Source organism: Astatotilapia calliptera, chromosome 5 (assembly GCF_900246225.1).
Source record: "Astatotilapia calliptera chromosome 5, fAstCal1.2, whole genome shotgun sequence".
In the NCBI taxonomy this organism is placed as follows: Eukaryota; Metazoa; Chordata; class Actinopteri; order Cichliformes; family Cichlidae; genus Astatotilapia; species Astatotilapia calliptera.
The window spans coordinates 29,014,744-29,028,463 of record NC_039306.1 but is presented as its reverse complement, the minus strand read 5'-3'; the positions used below and the strand labels follow the sequence as shown (position 1 = coordinate 29,028,463).

The window sequence follows — 13,720 nt, the reverse complement described above, 5'->3', positions numbered from 1 at the left end:
AGCATCAAATGAGCGCTGCGGGGAGGTGAAACTAGTCAGTGGTAATAACGGTTGTATATTTGGCTGTGCAGAAAATACACACAAAAAAGGATCCAATTACCAAGTGATTTTAGTGATGGTAAATAAACACAGAGGATATTGCTTGTGAACAGTTTATTAGATAGATTAAAGTAGATAACCAATAACTAACAGCAATAACTAATAATAACTAATTTCTCGTTCAATAGTCCAGTGCACAGATGAGTGCAACACCCCGTTTGACCCAGTGCCTCTGGGTGTGATGTGTTGGCAACTCCAATGACACCACATAGTTCGTAGAGTGGCCGGTGGTGGACAGAGTCCCTGCAAAAGCACACAGAGCACTTCAGTGACTTAAAGACAAAAGTGTTTTAAACCATTTCTGTTTTTTCATTGCTACACTGAAGGAAGGATTTGTGAGCAGCCTAAGGTGCCAAGACGTTGGCATTGCGAGTGGAAAAAACTGAGCTGCACTTTCAGATGCTTCATGAAATTAGACCCTCACTGGAGTCTATTTTGGGTGAGTAATAAAACCAGCAAACAGGGATACGCACAAACCTATGACGGCACACCTACTGACTACAGATCATAACCTGAGCCAGAGTTTCACAAACATGGACTTTTCTTTTGTTTTTTCCTCACAAATTTACAAAAAACTCAAATTAATCTATATTATTTCTTATAATCTCTATACTAATCTATATCACTCCTCTATATACTGACCAGCTCGTGTGAGTGTTTTGTAGATAGGGCATACATAGATCCCTGAGGCTGGAGGCTTTCGGTTGGGTTTGGGGATCAGCCAGATGACGGCCATTTGGGTGTAGAGCTCCTTGGGTCTGGACTCTGCAAGCTGACCTGCCTTGTTATCCCAGCGAGCCCCCTCCAGGAATAGACCATGAATGTAGCAGCCTGTGTCTGGTGTTTCTGTTATCTCTGACACTGACTTCACTAATACCTGAAGGATAAATCATCACAAAAAAGTAGGTCAAGACCAGTGAAAACCTGGGTTAGGGTTGGGGTGGGGGGTAAAGTCATTATGAATGTAGCACTTTATATACATACAGATATGAAGCAATGTTCTACATCTGTAAGACTGTTCTTTAAAACATTGCTGCTAGTGAGGCAGCCTACAGTCTGACCTCAAAGTCAAATCCAATCGTGTCAATTGAGGTGCCGAAGCGACGGGCATAATTCTGGAGGGTTCCGGTGAGAAAAGCCTGCGGGAAAAAGAAGCCGCTAATCCAGAACGCAGGTGGAATGCCGTTAGAGATCCATCTCTGTAGGAAATTGATCCTCTGAAGCAGGTCTGACACCCAGGAGGCCAGAGGCTTCAGAGACGGGTAGGCCTGAAGAACGAGAACAGCGGAGTCAAACTGTGCATTCTCAGAAAGCACATTATTACATTTTAGGAGGAGAACAGAAATATCTTTATTTGATTTTCTGCCCAGTGAAATGGCACTTCAAATATTCAAGTCACAAGTGTGCACAATCTAGTGATACAAAAATTTGAAGAAAAAAAAGGATAACAACAGAGAGAAAAAAAGAGAATACATTCACATGTGCAGCCCCTGCTACAAAGTGAGTCACATGTAAAGTAACAGCTGTGTGTGCCTTGCCTTGGCTTTCCACATATCAGGCACCGCATTGTTGAATAAGCTGCGGGCCATAAGCTCGAGCGCGGATGACATCACCACTGAACCTTTCAAAGCCTTCACAATATCTCTGAGACTCAGAGAGATGACCTCCAGCAGCTTGTTATATCTGAAAGATAAAAAACAAACAAACACAATTACAAGTTACTAAAGCACTAATAACCACATGCCCACAGTTTGAGTAAAACGCAATTTTCAGGGCATGACTTACCAGAAATCTACTAATATGTGTGAGGTAATGAGACACTCCCAGATCAGGTTGATTAATGTGCAAAAATTTCTTTTTGTGCATAGTTCCACAAAAACAGATAAGCATTCACCTTGCAGAGGAATGATGAAATGACCCCGTATGTTTCATTCCTCCTCAAATTTCTTCGTGATAACAAAAAACCTTCACTTAATGGACAAAATATTTCTACTCTCTATATATACAAAAAAAAAAAAAAAGTTTGCTGATCAATACGAATGACTCGGGAGATGCTAAGTCGGATTCTGGGACCTTCAGCCTCCAGACTCACTCTGGACAAATTTCTGACTAATAGTACAGCCTAATGTTACCTGATGACCTCCTGGATGAGCACAGTGTTCATGGACTCCTCGTAGAGCACCGGGTATTTTCCCATCACTTCTTCAATGTCAAAAGGAGGAGGGATCTTTTCAACGATGCCTGCCACTATCTCCTCCACTATCTGTAGCGAAGAAAGAAAAACAGATCATAGACAACACATCACATGCCCCGCACCTCTCAAACTCTATTTAATTACAAAGCAATCAATAACAATTAGTGCTAAATTGAATTATTAAGCAATCAATAACATGATGCTAGTAGTAATAATAAAGACATCTAAAGACAAATGAATCTGTATCGGTACCTCCTCAAGAGTTTTGCCCTCAGCAGATGTAGCTCGGGGCTGGAGACGAACCACAGCTTCTAACAAGCCAAAGGCCTCATTTTGAGCAAAGCTGATGTTAGCGTTGTCATGGAGACCAAAGATCTCAGGTGTGTCATTGATGGGCAAACCACGAATGTATGCCAAATAACCCTAGGGTCACAATTGCCATGACAGCGAGTCAGTCAAGCAGTCAGTGTTTGACATGATCAGAGTTAACATTTTACAGCATTTTTAACAAAATGTCTTGATTGGACTGCATTTCTAGTCTAAGCTTAAATCACAAGCTTTCAGGCTTTTCTGCAATCTGTGTTACTGCAGGCAAATACTCACCGCCTCTCTTGTTATATTTCCTTGTTTGAGAATGGCAGCAAGAAGAGAGAAAACAGTTTCTATTGTTGTGAACTTGTTAAAGAACAAACTCACACAAAGGGAAACACACTGTGGCATTGCAGCACAGTAACTCATGTGATAGTTTAACTTCTCTGAGCTGTGGAAACTTTTGTTCTCTATGACTGATTTGTATTTGATGGCTGTGTGACTCATGGTGTTTTACATGACTGATGTTTCCCCCCAGGCTTGGCTAACTTAGCCTTACTTCCAAAAAATGCATATAGCATGACTCTTTTCTGTTTTTTAAAACAAACATACTGTATGCCCCTATTTAAGTTTGATAAGGCACACACTTGCCTTTTATACTTTGCTTGGCTCACAATCAATAGCCTGTTATAAACTCAAAATTATGTATAGTAAACAGAGAGTTCTGAGTTTATCTAACCTTGATATCCAGTTTTGTGTCTATTTGCCGGTAGACTCCAGATGCACAGTAGACGTGATCACTACTGAGGACAGCAGGACAATAGAAGTCCTCCACCACACTGAGCAGACATCGTCTGTCCCAGTCATCTGTCACACGGCCACCATAATTAATCTCTCCTGCAGTGTATTTTAGAACCTGGACAGGTGGAGGACAGCAATGGGAGACAGACAAATGAACATGCTCAGCACAGGCAGATGCACACACATAATTTCTACCAAAAACCAGAACACAGGCGTCTTTAGATGGCCTGTGTTTCTGCTTATAGCTTATACATCAACTATCTGTAAGAAACATTCTTATAACTGTAAGAAACAGTATGTATAAGTAGGAGCAATTTGAAACATCATCTTCAAATAGGTAATGAAACAGAGACAGAAGTGTTGCCTCCACCTTGTATGGGATGTCCTGGTACTCATCCAGGAACATTTTGAGCTGGCTGATACAAATGTTCAGGTCGCCATCAGTGAACTCATAGGGAATGTTGAAGCCCAAAGGGCCAAACTTTCGTCTCTCCAAAGCAATTCCATGGAACAGGCAGAGAGACAGCAGCAAAGACTTAAAGTCTGCTGTCTAGACAAGAAAGAAGAGTAGAGGAACCATTCATAGCAAATCTACACACTGGTTTGAGAAGACTTTACTATATGTTGTCAAACCAAAGCAGCAGGAGCTAAATATGGGAAACCAATCAGAGACACTAGAAGTACTTGAGACAGACCTTGGTGGAAGAGGAGAGAAAATCATTAGTGAGCCTCATGTAGGTTTTCTGTAGGTTGGCCTTGATGCCTCTTGGAGGTTCAATGGTCATCTTGGAACCATTCTGCAGAACAGACACCGGGAACTTATTGCTGGGAAGACTTGTGAGCCACAGGCGGAAGTTCTCGTGCACCTGTACAGGAAAAGAGACAGATTTTTCCCTTGGAATATAAAGGATGAAAAAGCTCTGTGTCCTTGGCTAGTCTAGCATATACACACTGAGGATCTGTTTTGCTTCTGGTTTATATTTGTGTCCTCTTGTTGTCACCTTTAGTGGGTTGATGTTTTCAATAAGTCTCTCCAGGGTAGGCATCCAGCTGGGTGCCAGATGACAGTTCTGGAAAAAAACCCAGTGACCTCTTTCCATGGCATCGTGCATCATACTCTCAGCCCAGGGGCCCTGAATCACACAAATGACAGCATTTCTGATAGGTTTAATCATTATTGGAGAAGCTGGTCTCATAAATAATATTTTGACTGTGGGCCTCAGTGCATCTGCCTACAGCTGAAAGGTTTTGGACACTCAGTTGAAAGACAGAAATTGAGAAGGGGGATACAAAAAGCCTGACACGAGCCAAGATCACGTAATTGCAAGTAATGTGATGCTAATGTCTATTGAACGTCTAAAGTGTGCTGCTAGAAGAATGTTGCCAGCACGGTTTAAGGTTTTTGGACACTGAGTCTGCATTTATCATTCAAGCTTCTTAAGCTCATTTATGGCCCCTAGAGTACATTGTCCTGGAATGGTCATAAATAGTGAAAACAATTAGCACAGCGGTGCTCTCATTCTCATTCTCACCAAGACAAATGACACTGGCCTGGTTCAGTGAAAATGTGATTTACAGCAGATTCCTGTGAGTCAGAGTGTGTGTGTGAGAGAGAGTGAGAATTCCCAGGCCCCCCTTCTAAAACTGACCTGGCCTTGGCCAAGAGAGATGGCGCTCATTTTCTTGGAGAATTGCATGACATCAGCAAATTTGTAGAGGTCAGCAGCAGGGTCGGTGCCAGGGGACAGAACAAAGATCAGGGGAGTGGAGGAAGATGACTCTGCGAAGACGACAGACAGGTCTGATGTCTGCAGAAAGATGGAAAGAGAAATAAGCCATAATTGATGTTATCACATACTGTGTCATAGTGTCATGTTACTGCACACAACTGAGATTTACTATGCATTTTAAGACGGGAGAAGTACTTTACCTGAGGCTCTATGAAGCGCTGTCCTAACTCAGCAGCAACAAAGTCCTGCAGGCCTTGAATGAGGCAGTCAGCCCTCAGACAGCGCAGGACCAACAGCTTCTGGAAAGAGTCCAGGATGACATCCCACGCTCCTGGGAGGGGCTCCCTTTAGGCAAATATACAGACATAAGCACAGCTTGTTAGACACTCACAGCTTCTGCAACGTACAAATGAAGGTGCAAAGTGTGAATGTGTTAGCACGGTGTTTGGCTTTACATGCCTGTGAGGCTGGCTACTGTCAAAAATTTTCTTGAAGCCCTCCAGATGTTCAGGGAAGCTTTGCGCCAGGTTAGAAAAATTTTTCAGAGTGCTGAGGCCTAAAATGTCCTGCCAGGCACGTTCTGACAGCCAGCTTACTGCTGGGTTGGCCAGCTGTTGGACAGGCATTGCTCCAGACAACAGGTAGCGCCACTCGACCTGTCAAAAGGAGGCGATGCAGCTTCATCACGTGTATTTAGGCTGCTTAAAGAAGATGACAGATCCCCTTCTTGCCGTTACTCACCATGTCAATCTTTTTGTCGTTCATCATGATGCGAGCGCACAGGAGAAAGGCAAACATCAGTTTGTGTTTCTCAAACAAGCTGCGACATATATTACCATAGAGGCTGAAGGTGAAATATTCATTGATGTTCCAGATTCTCTCCTCCACTGTGTCTGTGTGAAACATGTCAAGAAAAAAGGTGCTACCATAACATTGTTCACATCTGGTTCTTGTGATTTTGTTATCTTCACACATGTAGTTCAGTGTATAATCTTGCTGACTACCTGCACTTCTAGAGTTGGCAATACCAGACAAAAAGATTCCCAGGAACCACTCCAGAGAGTACTGGTACATTGGGTCAACATTGGACAGATCTGACACGCAGAAGAAGAGGATCTGTGCACGCACAGCCACAGGGACATACTCCAGACGGGCAGCATCAATGTTCTGCTCTGTCTTTTCTGCTGCCTTCACTTTAGCCTGCCAGAAACCCCAACATCGAAAACAGAGCAAATGTGGCTTAAAAGTTTAATGATGCATCACCAACATTTTATGAACAAGGGTGTAAAGAAAATTATTTAAACACTTCCCCGATATACAATATTGGACACAAAACTTTTCCACTGCCTGACCTTGATCTCTCCAGCTTTGATCTTCGAAGCCTCCAACACTCGGATGAGCTCCTCATTGTCCACAGGATTGCCTTCTGTGGAGCTGAGTCGGAACAGTATCTCATCCTCAATTTCTTTCAGTTCCTGCTTCATCTTGGCATTGCTGGTGATTAGCTGGTTCTTTGCAACCTCCAAGTCTTGCTGCTCTTTAGCCACCACCATCCCCAACAACTGGTCTTGTAGACCACTGAATATAAATAGAATGCACAGTCCCACAAATTCAGACCGTATGAGTAAGTATCACTAACAGAAACAGGTTTGCAGGATTCAGGACAATGTCCAAGCAATTACATTTTAACATCCTGCCAATCTTTTCAGTTATGGACTAAATAAATTATAATCACAGCAGATACTAAAATTAAAATGTGTGTTACCTGGGTGACAGGGTGAAGTTTATGAGTGTGACTTTGGCAGAAAACTCTGGAGAGTAGTGTGGGTTGGGCAGCTTGGTTGTGAGGTACATCTTGAAAGACTTATGGTAGTCGATGAGTGAATCGCCCAGTTTCAGTAAAGTATGGCCTTGCTGCTTAAAAGTCTTAATAGGTGTGAGATAAACATAGTGGTGTGTTAGAAAGGTGAATAACACTGAAATAAAAAGAACCATTTGTTTGCAGCAGGTGTGTGAGTAATTACCTGTTGTAACAGGACAGGTTCTAGAGCAGGATCTAGTTCTTCCCCCACATTCTCTAAGAGGCAGGGTTTACCGAAGCGGATTGCATTCTCAAGCCTGCGCAGGAAGTCCCGGTCACTGAGTTTCACAACCTCCAACCCACTGTCCTTTTCCTGGGTGACCACAGGAAACATTTATGAGTAAGCAGTAAATCAAAAATCTATTTAAGCATGTATGTGTTAATAATATGTCCAGAGTTTGTTACACATCACTGCAGGTACCTGTGATGTTGTTGTTAACATATTAATTATGTGCACTAGAAACTTTATGATACTGACACTTGATCATATAATTACATATCACATTAAAAAAATAAATTAAAGGAACACTTTTTAATCAGACTATAGCATCAAGATAGTTAAACTTATGGGATATTGATGTGGTCAGTTAAGTAGCGGTTGGGGTCAGTTTCAGTTTCAGCTGCTTTGGTGTTAATGACACTAACAACAGGTACACTGGAGGGTCAATGAGGCAAAAACAGCAATAATTTTACAGGTAGAGGCCACTGACATCTTCCCCTTCTCATCTTTTCAGCCTTCTGTAGGTCAATCATTTTCATTTCCATCAAACAATGTGGCATCCTGTAATTCCTAACACAATCCCAAGCAAATATCTGTATAGTTAAATGTATGTTAAAGTGTTCCTTTATCTTTTTTGGGCAGTGTATATCCAAATACTGCTCTTTTTCTTCTCTCAAGTTTTGACATAATCAGCACAGTTTGACCTCACCATGTTTTTAATCCATGTGTTTGCTTGTCCCTGAGGATCAATGAAGAGGGCCCAGCGCAGAGAGTACTGAGAAATCACACCATTTTCCACAGAAAGGTTGTCCTTGGGCAAACCTGCTATCTACAGGCACATAGAAATAAAAAATAACATTAACACAATAAAAAGTCAAATTAACCCAGAAAGGGTGAAAAAACAAAATAAGGCACTCCTATGAATAAATTGCCTCCAACCTGCCAGGTGCGGATGTTCACTGGATCTCCCAGAGTGCTGACCAGGTTGGGTACATCAGTGTGTGGAACACCCAGCTCTTTGAAACCTTTCAGCAATTCTTTAGCCATGGCTGCTCGGTACTCTCCCTGCCCCCCCCCCCCCCCCCCCCCCCCCAAAAAAAACCCCCCAAACAAACAAAAAAACAAAAACAAAAATAATCAACACACAAATTATGCTTCATTGATAACTGCATATACAGTATATTGTATTGTGGGAGAGGACCAGATGGAGACATGCTAAAATGAGGAATATAGACAGATACAGTGCAACATTTTATTATGATAAACTTACAGTGAAGGGTCCCAAGTATGCAATATATCCTGCAGACAGAAGCATGTCACCGGCTACGTTACTGATCATGTAATCCAAATGTTGTACTGTCTCCTTCCAACGCACTTTTTCATCTGCCAATCCACCAATAAGCTGGGAAATATAAAAACAGACTAACATTTAAGGACACATAGTAACTGGTATCGTAAACCTTTCTGCTTTCTGTTGTTTTATTTTTTCATATTTATGTATATGTTCCAAACAGTTTTAGTATATAGACTGAAACAATTGCATTACTATATAAGTTAATGTGTTGTTTCTAACTGCTTGATTTGGCCATGTGGGTTGTAACTGTAATTTTTACTCCCAGTTGTCTGACCTTGTCTGCTCGGACGAGGCGAGCCTCACATAGTTGATACTTATTGTCCAGCTCGTCCTTCTTAGCTAGGCAGTCCTGGTACTTGGCCTGCAAAGTGGCAATCCCAGCTTCAACTCCTGCCAGTTTCTCTTTGGCTTTATCCAGATTTCGCTTGGTTTCTGCTAAGTCCTCTTGGGCTGCCTGGAGAGCTATCTGCACGCAAATTTACACATTTACTGTTTTGATGACTCTGTTATCTGAAAGACATATTACTATATCAATTGTATGTCACACATAAATAATTAACACAGTTTTACCCTTTTAGGTTCCACAGCCTTCGCCACAAAGTTATATGCATGCATGGCTCGCACCCACTGGCAAATGGAAGTGCAAGCTTTGGAAATCTTGGCAATGGAAGCTGGCTGAAATTCCTCATTATCTATATATGGCTGGATTAAGCTGATCACATTCTCTGGGATGTTATCCTGCAGTATAGGAGGCAGAAAAAGCTGCTTTTAATACACTGCAAACATCAAACACTGAAACTTGAAGAAATAAACTCAAATCTGAGAAAGTCAACAATAACGTTCTCGTCAATACATACTACACCTTATCATATTTGAAGAGACTTTCCAGAAACTTTCCAGGGTCCTGGAGCAGACCCTTCCCAGGCTCCCAGTAGTCATCAACCTTGGTGCCAGGTTTCTCCCCGGGTACCTTTTTGGGTTTGATGCCTTTCATAATGCACACTGCTTCAATAACCAGCTTTACACCTTGAGGAGGTCGCTGCATGGCTCGCACCTATATAAACCCCCCAAACAAAAAACAACTAAAAAGTTACTGATACTGTACATCTGCACATATCTGATATGTGAGAAATATCTTAGCCAGTCATTATCAAAATCCCTGACCTCAGTGACATCATTCTTGTTGAGTGACTTGAGGCTGGCCAGGGCGGCATCCAAGGCTGGCAGAGCTTCGTCTAAGTCTCTCTGAGCATCTGCTGCAATGGCTCCTGCAACACGGGCCTTCTCTGAAGCTTTTGCCTCCTCTTCTTGCACTGACCTACGGGTCTCCTCTGCAACCACTGTGTCTTTCTAGTAATGTAGAGTAAGAATTACACTCAACATACACATACAAAGCATACACACCTCATACAATGCTGAACAAAAGAAACTGGTCCCAGATTTGGTTGCTCTAACGCTGACTGTATTGTGGTCAAGAAAACTACATTAATGTTTTCTTACTTTAATGGTCTCCATGGTAACTTTAGTGTCCTTAGCAGCCTCCTCCAAAAGAGGTCTCATGGTCTCCAGCTCCTCTTGCATTTTACTCACACCTTCAGCAGTGCTAAGAAGCTACAGGACCATCATATAACAGACATTCAACTAAGACTTCTCATTAAATGCATGAATTTAAACCGTGAACCATGAATTTTCTTGTTATTATACAATGCCTTGCCTTCTCCAGACCAGTATTCATGCGTTGTCGAGAACCAGACAGCTCTTGTTTTTTGCGTCTAATGAGATCTGAGAAGATTTTGAACAGTTCCAGGTAGCTTTTAGGTGTGACATAATTGTGTCGAGAGAGTTCAGCCATGTACTGTTCACTCTTCCTGGCCACCATCTGGTGAATCCTCACACACATTGTTGTCTACAAAAAAAAAATCAGTTAGGAAAAAAAAAATATAGTCACTAGTGTAGCTATTTGTGTCACCTTACAAAATCAAAGGATAAAACTGTGTTGTAGAGACCTGGAAGCTGCTTTTTGTGTATATTAATGCATCAGAAACGTTTACATTTGCTCTAAATCCAAACAGCAGAAGCAGAAATGCAGATTCTTGGCACAGCAAAACACAAACCCGTAACAGTTTAAGAGTCATTTTTCAGATTACTGTACATTTTCCCTAAAATTTCCAAACGATTCATTTTTATCTCTTAGGTCTGAACAATTTTGTGCATAGTTGCAAATAATGAAGGATTTTAGAACAGAGCAGGATGGGTTTTTTTTTTAAACTTATTTGGCCCTTAATGTGAAAAAAGAAAGCATAAAGACAGATGCTGACTATATAGGGAATAAAAATGATCAATTAACCCATGAAAAAGGAAAGTATACAATGCTAACTCTCAAACTTAACACCGGTGGCAAATTGGCTTCATCTTTAAATGTGTGAAAGCTATCACCATGGTTGCTACAATGTCTTATTTTTATTACATATACTTTGAACATAGTGCTTTCTGGCTTTGTCTACATGCATAGACACAAAATCCAGGATTCTCACCAGTCCCCTCATGGCAGTTGGGTTTGCTTCCACTTGAGGTATCTCACTAAGAAATGATGTGGCCACAGCCAGGAGAGCCTCCTCTGGCCAAGTGCTGAACCAGTCTATGGTACAACACGTCACCAGTGAAGGAAACTGCCTCATTCGTGCACGAAACACCTCACCGATGGGACTGTAGTGGAAAAAAAGAAGAATGCAAATATAAGCAGCAGGAAAGGGAGATTACACATTAAAACTCAGCGTTACTAACCTCATGCAGAGAACAGTGTGAATATTGCTGCGAACTCTCCTGATGTAGGCAGCCATAAGATTGGCTTTAGTTGGCTGGTGGCCCAGGTCTAGCACCACTGGCTTCATTCCCATCAGGATACGCTCCTGCTCATCTGATGCATACAGGTTGGGCACATCACCGCTATTCAAAATGCTGTTGATATCCTCCAGGAACAACTCACTCTTAATCTGGTGATTGGACATTTAACAGTTAACTTTTAACAGTGAGTTTAAAAATTGACTCAGGTTTTGCGTAGTAAGTAAAAGTACATATCCACACATGTAGTTTCTTCAGCTTATTATACAGTCAAGAATATCAGATGGTAAGAATGTGCGGCAGTATACCTGTGTGTCTACAAAGAGGAAGGTGATCTGCTGGTTCTGGAGGCCTGCCTTGAACATGATGTTTTTAATATCTTCTCTCCACTCAGTGTGGCCATAGTTCTTAGAGAGCTCAATCTGGAAACACTCATATTCTGATCTGAGTATGAACAAATGCTTTGTGAAAGCTGAGCCACAACATGATTGGAGCACATTCTCCATGTTTCTATAACAATTAAACTTTAACGTAAAATAAAAGCAACCAAAGGCTGATAGTTGTATGTTACTGAATCTACATCTCAAATACATCTCAGCTATAAGAATGATAGGAATCTTACATATAAGAGGCCAGCTTAGTGAGTGACTGGCGTCCACTGCCACCCACTCCAAGGAGCAGGGCATTGCCTAGGGGCTGCCGCAAGATCCGCCTGATACGACACACGTGCTCAATGGCATCCATAAAGAGCACCAGTTTCATCTTGGTCATGCTGATGTGATTGTAGTCTTCCATGTACTCCTCCATTACTTTTACCAACTAGACAATTTCATATAAAGAAAAACAAGATTAAAATTAGTTCTGCTGAAAGGACAAAAACACATTCATGAGGCCAACAGAAAAAGATCCATGATTATAAATCAGCTGTTTGAAAAAGTGAAAAGAAAAAAAATAATCACCCACCGAAACAATTTTTAAGGCTGGAGTAACAGCGCTCACCTTCTCTTTGTCATCTATGAGTTTATAGCCTTTGTGGTCAGCTCTGGGATCCATGAAATCTCCGTACAAAACAGGATGGCAGGGGACAACCTCTTCAAAGCAGCAGTCAAATTCCTCAATGCAGTCTTTCAGGACCCCTTTGAACCACTCTCTATCCTCATCACACACCAGGCGGTCCTGGAAAATCCGGCAGCTTTCGTGGTACCACAGGTGAAGCAGCTGTACTTTATCCTAAAATAAACAAGCAAAAAAACCCAAACAAAAAAGCTAACTTTGGACTTGGGATTTTAAAATAATCTCCGCAGTTGCCACTGAATTATTAATGCTCTGCTCATATCTGTAAGTCCTGTCGTCTGAGTTTTGCAGGTCAATCTTAAAGTGCTATAATGTAATGACATTACTTATTTCATTGGTTACAGTAAAGAATAAAGTCATGTGACATTAGGAAACGAAAGGATAGACCTACAATGTATTCAACATTATAAATATGACTATTTAATCATAACTACCAACATAACTAATCATGTCAGACTCACCTCTATCATTCTAGCTTCAGCCATGAGGATGCCCTGAAAGACTTTGGATAGATCTCTGAGATTGAAAGTGTAATGGGATTTGGCTGGAGTTGGGAGCAACTGGGAGGTAATGGTAGAGTAGACTCGGATAGTGGCATCTACAAGAGACTCATTCAGTGGCTGGATTGTTGGTACGGGTGCTGATAGGAAAAAAAGAGAGAGATAGAGAGACACACAGAGAAATAAAGAAATGCATTAGATTGGAAGACTTTCACAAAGCACTGGTCCAAGTTTGTTTTTTCCAAAATCCTCCATTTAACAATTGAGCTGTTTTACCTGACCATAATTCAAAAACACTTTAGTTCTTTTTGTATTAAAGAAACACGTATAAAACTGACTGAGTATTAGGAACATTTCCATTTTCTCTATCCCTAAACTCACTGCCTGGTTCCTTTTTATTCATATTTCCATGTGAAAGAGAACAAATAATGAGCCAGAATGGTTTTTAGGCTAATATCTATCCTGCATTCACTAACATAACGTTAACATGTTGTCTTAAATTCAAACACAGTGGTAGGACTCGGTAGTTCTGCTTACCCATCCAACTTCCTAGAATGGTAGAAAAAATGTTTTTCTTGCTGGCATCATCCAGTTCAGTAAACGACAAGAAGTTGAAGTGGCGTGTGAGGCGCTGAGTTATCGGGTTTCGCCCTCCACCTGGGGGTCCCATGGCACAGGCAAAATTGATATCCACTAGTTGCCTGAAAGTCCCTGTGTACCAACAAAAAGAGAACGCT

General features: G+C 41.5%; 1 protein-coding gene across 2 annotated transcripts in view; it reads right to left on the bottom strand.

The window, feature by feature from the left end:
• Positions 1–138: 138 nt before the first annotated feature.
• Positions 139–13,720, bottom strand: part of dnah1 (dynein, axonemal, heavy chain 1) — a 31,850-nt gene continuing 18,268 nt past the window's right edge. For both annotated transcript variants that reach the window (XM_026168688.1, XM_026168690.1), the window contains 34 exons: positions 13,521–13,694; positions 12,945–13,123; positions 12,409–12,639; positions 12,032–12,228; positions 11,718–11,853; positions 11,353–11,561; positions 11,103–11,274; positions 10,283–10,474; positions 10,069–10,179; positions 9,733–9,918; positions 9,431–9,622; positions 9,139–9,306; positions 8,843–9,034; positions 8,485–8,616; positions 8,154–8,279; positions 7,924–8,043; positions 7,158–7,307; positions 6,899–7,059; positions 6,486–6,711; positions 6,138–6,333; positions 5,875–6,026; positions 5,593–5,789; positions 5,334–5,478; positions 5,053–5,211; positions 4,405–4,536; positions 4,099–4,269; positions 3,774–3,953; positions 3,342–3,518; positions 2,546–2,716; positions 2,232–2,362; positions 1,638–1,782; positions 1,161–1,367; positions 742–976; positions 139–342 (listed from right to left, as the gene is read on the bottom strand). In XM_026168688.1, the coding sequence (XP_026024473.1) occupies positions 221–342; positions 742–976; positions 1,161–1,367; positions 1,638–1,782; positions 2,232–2,362; positions 2,546–2,716; positions 3,342–3,518; positions 3,774–3,953; positions 4,099–4,269; positions 4,405–4,536; positions 5,053–5,211; positions 5,334–5,478; positions 5,593–5,789; positions 5,875–6,026; positions 6,138–6,333; positions 6,486–6,711; positions 6,899–7,059; positions 7,158–7,307; positions 7,924–8,043; positions 8,154–8,279; positions 8,485–8,616; positions 8,843–9,034; positions 9,139–9,306; positions 9,431–9,622; positions 9,733–9,918; positions 10,069–10,179; positions 10,283–10,474; positions 11,103–11,274; positions 11,353–11,561; positions 11,718–11,853; positions 12,032–12,228; positions 12,409–12,639; positions 12,945–13,123; positions 13,521–13,694 (5,774 nt within the window). In that variant the 3' untranslated portion in view covers positions 139–220. The remainder of the gene's footprint in view (positions 343–741; positions 977–1,160; positions 1,368–1,637; positions 1,783–2,231; positions 2,363–2,545; positions 2,717–3,341; positions 3,519–3,773; positions 3,954–4,098; positions 4,270–4,404; positions 4,537–5,052; positions 5,212–5,333; positions 5,479–5,592; positions 5,790–5,874; positions 6,027–6,137; positions 6,334–6,485; positions 6,712–6,898; positions 7,060–7,157; positions 7,308–7,923; positions 8,044–8,153; positions 8,280–8,484; positions 8,617–8,842; positions 9,035–9,138; positions 9,307–9,430; positions 9,623–9,732; positions 9,919–10,068; positions 10,180–10,282; positions 10,475–11,102; positions 11,275–11,352; positions 11,562–11,717; positions 11,854–12,031; positions 12,229–12,408; positions 12,640–12,944; positions 13,124–13,520; positions 13,695–13,720) is intronic.